Below are 13,852 nucleotides of genomic sequence, written 5' to 3' on the forward strand. Positions count from 1 at the left end.
GATTGCTGGGTTGGGGACCCCTGATATAGATAGTTCTTCTTTAGTGATTGCCTCATTTAGCAACCCTACACAATTACAATTGCGATGAAAAAGTAACTGTGCACCCAGTCCTTTGATTTATGACCTTCACGGATTTGTAAAGCAAAGGAAAGTTGAAAGATCACGAGCATACTTGCAGTTTCGCTTAGCAATAGCTTCACTTAACAACTGAGTTACTGGTCTCAATTGTGGTCACTATATGAGGACTACTTCTAATTTAAGAAGGATGTCAATTTCACATGAGAAGAAATCCTAACCTTGTCACAGAACTTTCTATTTGCTTTTCTAATTTGCTGTTGTGCATCTTGCACAAATTGACCATTTTCCAAAGCAGATTTTGAGGAAAGATGAAAAAGTTACAAGAAGGGAAAAGAATCGCTCATTTTCACTTAGGGTAGATGTTCTATGAAAAGACATATTTTATCCTTCTTTGGATAAAAGACAATATTTTAAGAGAAACACTAATTATATTATTGGCAGTGATATAACAGATGAGACATTTTTCTTTGGAATAGATAACTTCTAGGAGATCAGTCGGGTCCAATTGTTGAAATTACTGAAGCTTCTTCCAACATCTATAAAAGTGTTTCTTTTTATAATGTAATAGGGTTCTAACAAAGCAAGGATCAATGCTAAGAGATTTTGTATGCCCATTTTATCAGATTGTTTAGTTCTACACACTGAATTTAACAGGCAAGAAACTCCTAACATGTCAAAAAATTATAATAAGATTTTTAAAAAACTAATAATGCTTAGTAAATTGTATTAATCCTTCATAAATTCCATGACTCATGACTGTAGAAATATGCTACAACATTTAATACAACAATTCAGCTTCTGCTTCCCTACAAACTAGCATTTTTGCATCAATAAAATACATATTATCCTCTAACATGCAAGTTTCAAGTATCTTCTAAATACCAGCAGATGACTTAACATTGCCACATTACTCACAATAAATTACTTATTTTCATGCCATGGATTTTGAAACTATCAAATCTAGTATTTTGTTTTCACAATGGACAAAACTGTGCATTAGAACCTTCTTATGAAGTTACATATTTTTATACTGTGTATCTTGATTATTTTTATTTTTAATGTAACCTTTCTTGGGTATTTTCAATTTGGTAATCAAAACAAATTATTTGGTAAACAAAAAGCAAATTCATTTTAGCTTCCAGCTCCAACATGGTACAAACCCAGATACGTTGACAATGTTATAGTCCAGCACAGAATTAGAACTTTCAGGTTGACCCAGTTGAGAGTCTGGCAATTTTAACAGCTATAAACTTGTTATGCCTATAACTTACTGAATATCTTAATTTAAACTTAATGGTGGAATAGAGATATTACAGTTTGACCAGAGGAAAAATACGATTTGGAAATCTTGTGCACCTAATGGGTTTTATAATTTAAAATCCTCATTCATTGCAGTTATCAGTATACACATTCTTTTAAAATACTGATTTTTAATATAAAATGAGTTACTAACTACATTAGCAAAGTTCTCCAAGTATTAGGAAAAGTCGCAAAGTCAGCAATTGTAATTTTGTCACAAGAATTTGAGAAGCGAAGTCCAGCTAAAAGTAGCAGACAAAATAGTTTTTGCAATACCATCATGATTTGCAGGTGTAATGTTTTAAAGAAGCTAGCCATAAACCAAATTTGACATTGAGATCACTCACAGTTTGGTATGCAATGAAACACTACTAGTTCTTTCCACTTCGCAAAAGTGATCCAAAACAAAACAAAGGGCTTATTTCTTTTACCAAGACTGAAGGGATCAGGATGCCTTTTATTCTAAACTATTCTGGAAAAGCTTTCATCTGACATTAATTAAATTTTTAATTTTAAATCAGCAACACAATTAATTCAGAATAGTTTAGACTTGGGAGCGTCTTTATTCATAGTATTATGTGCTCTCAATTAGTATACACATTAACTATTACTAATGTCTTCTACAATCTCAAGTGTAACAGCTGAATTCCTGTATGCTCAGCCATTCTGTTCAATCATTTTCTATAGGAGTTCCTAGACAGCCTGTCAATAATTCACAAGTAATCTGAAAAGTAAATTGTGATTGCCTATTGTATAGTATTCCAAATATAAAATTATTATTAAAAAGTAATTATGTAGCATCGAATTGAGCTCAAAAAACTAAGCACTTCCCCTCAGGTGGAAGGTCACCAAAATTCCCAGAGATGTAGGCTAGATTGGAAAATTTAAAATATTTGAGAAAAAGGCTATGTTGAACCACTTCCGTATTAATGCCAAGACCCACCCATGAAATTTACACTTCAAAGGAAGATTTATTATTATACAATGTTACCACATAAATGTAATATTTAATATATGCATGTATTACTATTATTATATAGATTTATTATAGCCAGCCATTCCAAAAGCGGACTATATGAATTTCATACAATGATGTAGACACTTCTGTTTTAAGAACTCCTATGATAAATGGACTGATTCTCCATCCACTAAAAGAAAGAGCAAACGTGTTTGCATTTTCAAACACTCTGCACAGTATCTCTTCTTCAAACTGCTAAGCTTCTAAGCAATGTGCATAGTTATTTTCTAAAAACTGCTAGAAATATCTAGCGAGAGCCTTCAGATACATAATTAAAAAAAAAAAAAGATTACCTTGCATGGGAACCAGCATCACTAAGGCTAAAAGCACTGTTTTCTCTTGTTAAAGGATTGGAGGCTGGTTGACTTTTGGTATGGATGTCCAAGCTCAGTGAAGATTCTGTTTTTCTGTCCATCATGTGGCTGTCTTTTTCTAAAGTCCGATCTGCAATGGAGACCACTTCACTGGAACTGTGCCAAAGCGATGCCACTTTTTCTTTTATAAGTCCTGATCGGGGAGATGTTGCCGAGTTGCCCAGAGAGGTTGAACTATTATGGCTGGGACCGTATGAAGTGGTATCGATGCCACTATCGGCAGAAGTGCCTTGAAGGTAGTTGTAACTATTCAGCTCCGATTCAGTCCTATCTCCACTGTCATACCACTTCTCATCGCTATGAACACTGGAAGCATTGCTGGACAGCGTATTACTGCTCGAGTGGCTGGAGTAGTGGCTGTCGGACTACACACAGACAAGATTCTGAATTAAATTCAACATTTTGGAATGAAATAATATAAAGTGGAATGAACTGCTCATTACTGAAATTATATAAGGGAAAATACACATAACTGTCTACAAACATAAAATGAGAAAAGTCCCTCTCTATGTACCACTTATTTTTTGCAACCTTTTTACTTTCCATTTTATGTATTTTAATAGAAAGGGGCGGATTAAGAGATGAAGAGGGGATAGGAAAGTTGCCCAACGTGGATTCTGGAGAAGTATCAACCTGTAACATCTCTTAAAACAGTGTTTCCCAAACTTGACAATTTTAAGGCATGAGGACTTCAACTCCCAGAATTCCACAGCCAGCAACGCTGGCTTAAAATTGTCAAGTTTGGGAAACACTGTCATAAAAGACTACAATGAAAGATCTCTGAGGTGTTTCATTTAAATTTATCGCCATGCAAATTTAATATACTCTTTAAATGTGTTACTTTTCATAATATGCTTAAAAAGTACAAAATGATCAGTTAAATATTAGAAAAAAAGATTTCAGGAGAATTTTATATACAGGTAGTCCTCAACTTACAAAAGTTTGTTCAGTGACCATTTGAATTTACAACGACACTGAAAAAAGTGACATGACTGTTTTTCACACTTACGACCATGGCAGCATCCCCACGGTCATGTGAATAAAATTCAGACACTTGGCAAATACTCATATTTGTGAGAGTTGCAGTGTCCTGGGGTCATGTGATCACCTTCTGTAACCTCTTGGCAAGCAAAATCAATGGGGAAGCCACATCCACTTAACAACAGTGTTACTAATTTAACAACTACAGCGATTCACTTAACAGCTGTGGCAAGAAAGATCGTAAAATGGGGGGAAAGTACTTAATAATTGTCTCACTTAGCAATTGTGGTTGTAAGTCGAGGACTACCTGTAATCTCAAGTTAAGTGATGGTATCATTTCTTATATGTAACCTATGAACTCTACATTTAGAATCTACTCTGAAGTCTTACAAATCTGCATAGATTTTAAATTATCTCCCCATACTTTAAGGAGTTGTAATAGCGGAACAACCTGCCTCCAGAAGCTGTGAATGCTTCAACACGGGAAGTTTTTAAGAAGAGACTGGACAGCCATTTGTCTTAAATGGTATAGGGCTTCCTGCCTGAGCAGGGGGTTGAACTAGATGATTTCCAAGGTCCCTTCCATCATCATCATCATCACCACCACCATCACCATCATTATTACTCTAAGCAACCTTCTTGCCATGGTGTTTCCCGAACTATCGTCACTAAGAGGAGTAGTCAAGTGATGTTTCACTTAACAAACGTTTTGCTTAGAAAGGCATTGCCAGTCCCAGTCAAACAAGGGCTAGTTATATTAATAGAGAACTAAAGATTGCTATAAGAATTATTTTCCCGTACAAATGTTGATAGATCCTAAAAAATTTGCTCTGTGGAAGATTTTTTTTTTCCTGAAAGGACGGTTTGCAGATCAGAGTATATATCACATTATAGTTTGAAGCAAAATTCTGCTTCAGTTGGCGGGGAAGTATTTTCATTAATGCATCTTATACTCAAGTTTCAAAATAATGAGATTATTATAAATAGTTTGCACATCTGTATTCTGAAAAGCAGATATCGTTTGGGGGAAAGTACAATTTTTTAACAGACACTTTTATCTTTCAATCACTTTATTTAAGACATCTTGAATAAAAACGGAAGGTGAACTTACGTGGCCCTGCTTATTTGGAGATAGGTGAACTACTGGATCCTGCCTCATCAATCTTCCTGTTGGACTTTCTCTGAAGGATGGCAGCACTTTGGACACTGCAGGCAGGTGGCATGTTGCTTCTGTAATATAGCATACAATAATGGTGTTTTTCATTCAAGAGACTTACAAAAAACTATTGCCTGGCATTTAAAAAAAAAAGGGAAACTGGCTCAGGAATTCTGGGAGTTGAAGTCCGCGAGTCATAAAAGAGCCAAGGTTGCCCACCCCTGGTCTATAAGAAGCAGAAGCAGAATACAACATCTGTTTTCTAATGTTGCTGACTTAAAGCTGAAGAATAAAATCTTTGCTATATCAGGCTGTATCTATTTAGTGTCTTTCCACTTGTGGATCATTTTTCCTTAGCAGAAGCTTGTTTTAATGGAACAGCAAGGGAGGGAATTTTCAACACTTATTTTTTGCAACCTTTTTACTTTCCACTTTATGTATTTTAATAGAAGGGGGCAGATTAAGAGATGAAGGGGGGGGAGAGGAAAGTTGCCCAACATGGATTCTTGTCTGAATACTGTTCAATCAAATAAACTTCTGTTAGCAAGATTCTCTCTTTTTATCAGCTGAATATAACTCACAATTATAAAAATACAATTATTTGGGTTTGTGTAAAATGGTACTTGTCTTAAAACAAAAAAAAAAAAAAACAAACCTATTTTTAAGAGAGGCTGATAGGTAATGCTGTACTCAGTTTTTTTTAACACCAAATCACTTATCTTTTCTTTAGTTTTTAATTAAAAATGGTATTTGAATGTTGTACTTTTTAAAACAGAACTTTATGGTAATTAAGTGAAAACAACAACATAGAATATGTGAACTGCAAAGTCATTCTGGAAAATCACAAATTTTGCCATCACAATAAAAAAATGAAAAAGCAGTTGTGATTAAAATAGTTTCTCCAAATGGAAACTGTATAATCCACAGGGTTTTTTTCTTTCTTTCTAAGTAGTTCTGGGAGGGAGATGAGGAATCACTAGATGGATTTAATATGAATACAAAAAGTATACATTTTGAAACTCGATATTGTATTTTATTTTCAAAATTCTTCCCAGCCGCCAAGCGATAACTAAATATTTCACTCTGTCCTAAATCCTCCTCATGAATATAGTAGCTATCGACTATAAGCATAAACATAACTGGAGCTGTTTCAGTTTCTTTCATTATGCCATTTTCTATCACTCAGCTTGCCCAGGACAATGGATTACTTTCAAGATTATTGTCAAACAGGATAGGACAAGAAAAATGTTTCTGTTTTCCTGAGAAAATTATACTGTAATATCTTTTTGCTTTTCAATGTAACATTATATAAAATGTTTGCTTTTCAAGGTAAAATTGTAGCAGAACGTTTCTTTTCCCACATTTGGTCTTCCAAGTCGTTAAGAGAAACTGAGCTTGACCTGTGCCAATTTCTACTCCGCAAATCTGTTTCCAAACGTCTTTGTTGTTGTTTTTTACTCAAGTATCCAATATAGCAGAGATGGCGAACCTTTTAGAGACCGAGTGCCCAAACTGCAACCAAAACCCACTTATGTATCGTCGGGTGCTGTGTGGGCGTGACCTATTGGGTAGGTGTGGCCAATTGGGTGGGCGTGGCCCATTTGGTGGGCGTGCCTGTGGTGATAATGGCAGACTGGATGGGACTAAGAAGTTCAATCAATCAATTCCAACTTTGCGAGATCTTTTTTTTCTGCAAGAAGTTGAAATTGATTGATCGAACTTTTTTTTTTTTTGCACACGGCGGTGGAGGCCTAAAGCGAAAAGGTTTTATAAAACCCAGCTGAAGGCCTAGGACTGGGGTGACGGCGCGCATGCCCAAGAGAGGGCTCTGCGTGCCACCTGTGGCACGCGTGCCACGGGTTCGCCACCACGGCAATATAGCAATAGCACTTAGACTTATAGACCACTTCAAAGTGCTTTACAGCTTTTCTAAGTGGTTTACAGAATCAGCATATTGCCCCCAACAATTAAGACTAAGTGATTATACATCAGTTCTTCTAGAAAAAATATTTTACTTCCATTATACAGCCTACCAAGGAGCCATGCTCTTAGCTTGGCTTAGCTGGCTTCTTTGCTCAAATTTGTCACAATGCACCACTGGTCTAATTGGAGGATATTAAATTGCTATCATTTCAAAAATCTCAGTGGAATCTAACATAATAGATTCAAGCACAGCAGCTATAGAACCAGGCCTGTATGCTGAGAACTCCATACAAAGATTCAACAATAAATATCAGCTGAATGCTGAGGATTTGCATGGCTCAGGAAATTTCTTACAGTTAAAATCTTAACTAATGACATACTCATTAGTGGGAGAAAATATCTTGACTAAATACAGATTTCAGTTATACTTTACTGCATTTTTACATTTGTGCATTATCATCAGCATATCAAACAATTATCTGAATACCCCTTTCTGTCAGAAAGGAGCACAATGAAAATTAAAATAAGCTGATGAACCAGATGCTATACTCGGAAAAAAGTACACAGGCTAAAATAATATTAATAAACATTATTAATAAACATTAATAAAGCCAAGTATGTCTATGGTACAACTTTCTGAGAAAGCACTGGGCTATTATGATGTATCTATTCCCCACAGGCATTTTATTTCTAATAAATACCGTATATTCCGGCGTATAAGACGACTTTCTAAACACTTAAAATCTTCGCAAAAGTCGGGGGTCGTCTTATACGCCGGAAAAATATTTACTCAGCAAGTTTTCTCTCCCCCCCCTCTCTCTCACTCGAAAAGAGTCCTAGGGTTATTATTAAAACCAGCCGATCAACTAAAGATATCTCTTTCCAGCCTCTATACTGGGAGTACGATAGGCATTATCTGGCTGTCGTGACAGTAAGATTTCTTGGAGGTTTAATCCCCATTCTATAATGCTACATTGCAAACCGTCTCTTCTCTTCTTCCCTCCCTTTTGCATCCCAATTCCTTGCCCACCCCTCCAGAAGGAAGTAGAAAGGGATGGCCCATGTAATGGGGAAGGGGGGAAAAGAGTTGTAGGGTGGTTTTTTTTATATAATGAAAACAAACCTAAGCATCTGCGTCCATTCGAGGCACTTCTCAGTGCTTCTTCATGCAGGCTTTTCAGCGTTTACCTCTCGCTGCCGGTGAGACTAGCTTGGGGGAGGCGGAGCTTATGGGTCTGGAAGGGGAGGGGTGTCAGCTAAATTCCTCTCGGATTTACGAAGCAGGAATGGAGTGGGGACAGAAAACAGCTACACAATCCTTTCGCCTGTCGACTTCCACCGAGCTTATGCAAGCAGTTTCCCCCCCCCCCTCCCCGCCTAAATAAACTTGCATGGTGCATTTGTGGTGTTATTTATGACAGATCCTGGCTGGTCAATCTGGCTCCCATCTATAAGTACTGTAGTGCACTGAGTTTTAATAACAAATTAAAAGGAAAGCATTTACTCCCCCCCCATTACCTGAAAAGGGGGCAACTTATCACATTTGTGGAAATGCAAGTTTTCGAAGGGCGAATGCCTTTCTTACTTGGCTTATTAACTGCTTCCTTTCCTTCTTCCCTAAACATTCTGGCTGTCTCCAATTTCATTCTTCGTAGTGTTGCTTTAAAAAACTGCTGAGAAGTCCTTCTGCAGGCAGGGCAATTTTCATCAAGGTGTGTGTGCGATTGACAAGGCAGAGCCTTTGACAAACAGGCAGGCTTTCTGCTCACTCAGCTTGGAGAGGCTGTGGAGGATTCGCAGGGTGGAAGACTGAGAGGAGGAGATCCCTGTGTGCAGCCTGCTTGCTCCAAGCCAAAGCTTGCTACTGGGGGGGGGGGGCAATGGAAGGGACCCGAGGAGTCACACGCATGCCTACACGTGCACGCACACACCCTGAGCTACTCATTTGGACTTACAGGTGGCCAATGAGAACTCAGAAATTGTGCTCCCTTTCCCCCTCCCTCATGGAAGAGGGGTAGTCTTATACAGCGAGTATAGCCCAAACTCTATATTTTAACTGGAAAAGTTGGGGGTCGTCTTATACACCCAGTCGTCTTATACGCCGGAATATACGGTAAGTGCCATCTAATATTGGATACATGTTACAATAATTCATTCTGATTAATAAAAACAAAAAAGATAAATACTTATTGCATAGGAATGGGTTGTCATAATCACCTTGGGGTACAAGAAATAGAATATATGCAAGAAAGAAATACTCACCCATCTGATCAACAATACTATCCTCACTTCTCTGCCAACTCGGGGTGGATTTGCCACTGCCACTGGTATCTGTGTTCTGCCTATCAATGGAGGCAGGAGATCTTCTACTCATTCCAAATCTGTGTAAAAGAATCTCAATTATTCCATTGTGCACATGGGAAATACCATTCAAAGATGTTTTCTAAGTATTAGATTACAATTAGTTCAACCATTCCAAAATAATTAGCTACAGTCAATTGTATCATTGATTTGCAAAGGTCATATACTACCCTAAGATTCATCATAGCTTCAGCAATAGTTACTAGACATTAGACAGAGGATGAAAGTTAGTTGACAGAAGTAGACTAAAGACAAAAATGACAGTGAAGAATGTGTTGGTCAGATGAGCAAAGATTAAACAAGGTGTCATCAAAGGAATATCTTGGTTACCTGAACAGTCTTAGGAAAATAAGAATGCTATTCAACTCAACAATGGTCATGAGAGTCATATGCTTTCCTACCATTCAGTAACAACAACCATTATTTCAGGTCAAATTGCCTTGGATCTGGAGGCTACATGCAACTATTGTGACTAGTAGTTATTGAGTCTTATCCTCAATTTGTCTTTTCATAAGAACATAAATTCCTAAGTTGAAATTGTTATGAAAAGAAGGGGTTTTTTTTGGGGGGGGTGATATCTCTATTATCTTATCTCTCTTATTTTATTATCATTTAGCTTTAGAATCTATTATTATTTACCACTTCTTCCACTCAATGCTATCTTGTCATTATAACCATTTGTCCTAATCAAAAAGCCCCAGGATTGTAACCTTTTCTTATGAAGAAATTATTTCAAATTCTTAATTACTTGTGTTGGCTTTTTAAAGGATAACAAGATTTTTAAGACACTGAATATAATATTCAAGTACAAGGATACCATACAGTCGTACAGTAAAATTTTGATGCTGACAGGTTGTGAGAAACCTATTGGTTCTGAATAATTATAGGTAGGAATTTAATTCTATAAGTCAAGAATATTATGACTTTTTTTATCAGTCACAGTAGCTGTCACGTATGCTTGTTTTTTCCTATTTTTGTTAAGAGGCTACCATTCATAATTAATAAAACATTTTGTTACCCACTACACTTCTAATCTGCCCAGTAACACAATATGGGAACAAATGCTTTTGGTTTAAACTGGCTTCTTATATTCACTTGCAGTCTCTGAGCTTAATCGAGAGTATGACAGATGCCAAGAATGAAGATATGTAACACTGCCAGTTATATCTGCAATATCTGAAGAGGGAGATGACAAGAAGATGACTGATTAAGTTATAGCATCCTGTTCAAAATAAATAGACAACTTGGGTAATTAAACACACTGATATGATTGTCCAGAATATATCTTTTCTGTGTCAGTGTGAACACACTGAGCACAAGCAGTCAAACATTCTTAAGCAAAGTTTTAATGTGCAATGTTTTATTTAACTTTTCAGCACAGAACTGATATTATAGTTTTTCAAGATGCTACCTCAGATGTGGCAATACAAGAAACTGTTTAATTAAGACACCAGAATACTAGGCTTTAATTTTACCTATTTTTTGTGTTTGAGACACAGAGAAGTCATGACATTAGGAGCACTTATTATACGACCAGGTATCCTTATTTTTTTCCTCTTCAGATTCTCAAACAAAGCCACCAAAGCTCACATTAAAAAAAGGATAAGCCCTAAGCATAAAGTCATAAACACATATGTGGCCTACCCTTCAGGCATAGATTTTTGCCTGTATGTCCCTCCACCAGAGCCAGTTTCACTTGAAGATGATAAATTGCTTGGAGAGTTACGACAATGCTGTGATCTTGCTAAGGCAATGGATGACACTGTGACATAGACATCAGAACCAGGAGATAATCTGTTCAATACAATTTCAAATTCTGCATTATTAAATAATCATCAAAAAGGTAACATTTTACGTGAACTGCCACATCAGCAGCATCAATTCATCACAACAATAAAAATAAAACTAGCTGTAGAACAGTATCCACTTTATTTTATAAATCTACTCCCTCTGAAGCTGACTGCAGGAACACAGGGGGAAAATGCATCCAAGGATGGCAAAAATAAACTTGCTGAATTGCTTTTTGCATGCAAGAGTATGAAAACAGAACCTGTTTTAACCAAGTTTCAAATAAACAAGTGATTTATAACATTTTAAAAAATGCGTTTTAATTGAGCTGTTTCCTAAAAGGACATACAATATTGGCATTTTAAAGTTTATTTTATTATAAAGCTAAGAAACGTCTTAATAGTTACTAGATTATTTATTTATTTATTTTATATCCGGTCTTTATATTTTTATAAACAACTCAAGGGAGTGAACATACCTAATATTCCTTCCACCTCTTATCCTCACAACAACAACACTGTGAGAAGAATTGGGCTGATGAAAACTGGCCTAGCCAGATTTTATACCTAAGGCAGGATTAAAACTCACAGTCTCTTGTTTTCTATGCTTGTGTCCTAGCCATTACATTCATTATACTTGTTAAACAAATATGTTAAAAAAAATTTAAATGCATGTAATACAGCATAATCAATAGACTTATTTATACTCTGAGCATTCCTGAACTATCGCCTCCTTAAAAAAAAAAACACTTCTATTTTTGATTTGCACATTTAATTTTTTTTATAAAAAGTAATAAAAGCAAAGCAAACAAGCGAAAAAAAAAAAAAACCTGCAACACTGAAGAAGTCTGACAAGCAAGCAAAATCTATGGCTAAATCTGTAATATAAACCACCTTTCTCCACATTCAATAAATATCCAGAAAAAAATTTGCAGTTCATAAAATGTTTACATTCCTAAATTGTGTACTGCTGAGAATCTGTGAATATTCTAACTCAAATCAGTAAAAAGAGGATGTACATTTTGGAGAGCTCCATGAAAGAGGCAGCAGAGTAATACACGACCCAAGTGTTAATTTCCCCTCATCACTGTTCTTTGGGTACATTATTTGATTTCATAAGCTAGGGAAATAATGCCTATAATCATCCAGCACAGATTAGTGCCCTGCTTGGAAAGGGACCTGCCAGATGTTGAAGCTGATTTTTGAAAAGGCCATGCAATACGAGACATTATTTCTGATGTACCCTAAATAATTGAAAAAGCCAAAGACTATCAAATATGTAGTTGACTGATTATAGAAAGGCCTTTGATTGTGTTGATCATATCAAGTTGCAGGATGTGTTTAGAAAAATGAGAATCCCAAAACATCTCACTGTCCTCATGTAAAGCATATAAAAGTCAGAAACTCAAAATTTGGATAGAACATGTTGAAACCGTATCTTCTGATTAGCAAAAACTATACACTGAACATGAGCTGAGGGAAGCTAGATTAGAAGATGATGAATGTGATTTTGAAATCGGAGGAAGAAACAGCAATAACCTGTGCTATGCTGATGATACCATTCTGATACCTGAAAATGCAAATGATCTGGAAGTTCTTATAATGATAATCAAGGAGCAGTGAAAAATATAACCAAGATTAAATATGAGGATCAAACTAATGACAACAGCAACCAGACTTAGAACTGGCCATGAAGATATTGAAGTAATAAGTACCTTCTGCCATTTACAATTGACTCTCAACAGTAAAAGAACCAGCAGTCAAGTAATATACTAGAGTAGCACTCGTTAGAATAACGAATATGATACTGGAAAAGATATTCAGATTATGTGATATGCCTTAATCACAAAAGATCAGAATGGTACAAGCAATGGTTTCCCTTATGACAGGGGTAGGCAACTTTGGTTCTTTTATGACTCGTGGACTTCAACTCCCAGAATTCCTGAGCCCGAAGTCCACGAGTCATAAAAGAGCCAAGGTTGTCTACCCCTGCCCTATGATGATCTATGGAAGTGAAAGTTGAAGCAGGATAGGAAGAGTTTTCTTCCTTTTGAACTTTGGTGTTGGAGAAGACTCCTGACAATACTATGGATAGCAGAAATATAAACAAATAGATCTCAAACAAATCACTTCAGAATTCCCACTAAATTACAGTTTGGAAACATGATATGCAAAGACCTAGCTTTTTGGAAAAGTTTCTGGGAAAAGTAGAATGAAAGAGAAAAGAGTAGCCAGTTGCAAGGTGGATTGATTTAATTACAGTGATGAAAGGTACATCTTTGACAAACCTGAAGTAGAAGGTAGAATAGAACGGAACGGAACAGAACATTATATTTGGCCAAGTATGATCAGATACACAAGGAATTTGTCTCCAGGGCAGAAGCTCTCAGTGTTCATGCAAAATAACAGAGTAATAATAATTTTGTATAATTTTGGTTACTGGAATCCTCATGGAAAAAAATATATATCTAAGAGTTGACACTGACTTCATGGCACATGTTCATATAATCATCATCATATTATTATTTATTAAATATATTTCTGTACCACTTACTAATACAAAAATTATTACCATATAATGATAAAAAGAAATTATACTATATAAAACATTTATTTAAAAAGTCAGTGGTAGGAAAACAAAAATTACAAAATCATTCAAGGAATGCTCAACGTAAAAACACTTCAGTAGGTGCTGAAATAAAAGGTGATATTTCTCATGTTCACTACTGGCATGTTGTGATTTTTTTCCCTTCTCCTGTTAATTGAAATTCTACTCCATATCCTTGGTCTATATAGTATCATGCCTTTAATATTAAGTATCTCCTTGTCTCAGAAATTCTTAAGGCTCCTCTTCATGCACATTAAAATGTAAGAA

General features: G+C 36.0%; 1 protein-coding gene across 5 annotated transcripts in view; it reads right to left on the reverse strand.

Annotated features, from left to right (window-relative positions):
* Nucleotides 1–13,852, reverse strand: part of SIPA1L1 (signal induced proliferation associated 1 like 1) — a 162,183-nt gene that overhangs the window by 17,178 nt on the left and 131,153 nt on the right. For all 5 annotated transcript variants that reach the window (XM_039334177.1, XM_039334187.1, XM_039334196.1 and 2 more), the window contains 4 exons: nt 10,835–10,984; nt 9,092–9,210; nt 4,862–4,980; nt 2,689–3,134 (listed from right to left, as the gene is read on the reverse strand). In XM_039334177.1, the coding sequence (XP_039190111.1) occupies nt 2,689–3,134; nt 4,862–4,980; nt 9,092–9,210; nt 10,835–10,984 (834 nt within the window). The remainder of the gene's footprint in view (nt 1–2,688; nt 3,135–4,861; nt 4,981–9,091; nt 9,211–10,834; nt 10,985–13,852) is intronic.

Source organism: Crotalus tigris, unplaced genomic scaffold (assembly GCF_016545835.1).
Source record: "Crotalus tigris isolate CLP2741 ecotype Arizona unplaced genomic scaffold, ASM1654583v1 scf7180000017545.3456711, whole genome shotgun sequence".
NCBI classification, from domain to species: Eukaryota; Metazoa; Chordata; class Lepidosauria; order Squamata; family Viperidae; genus Crotalus; species Crotalus tigris.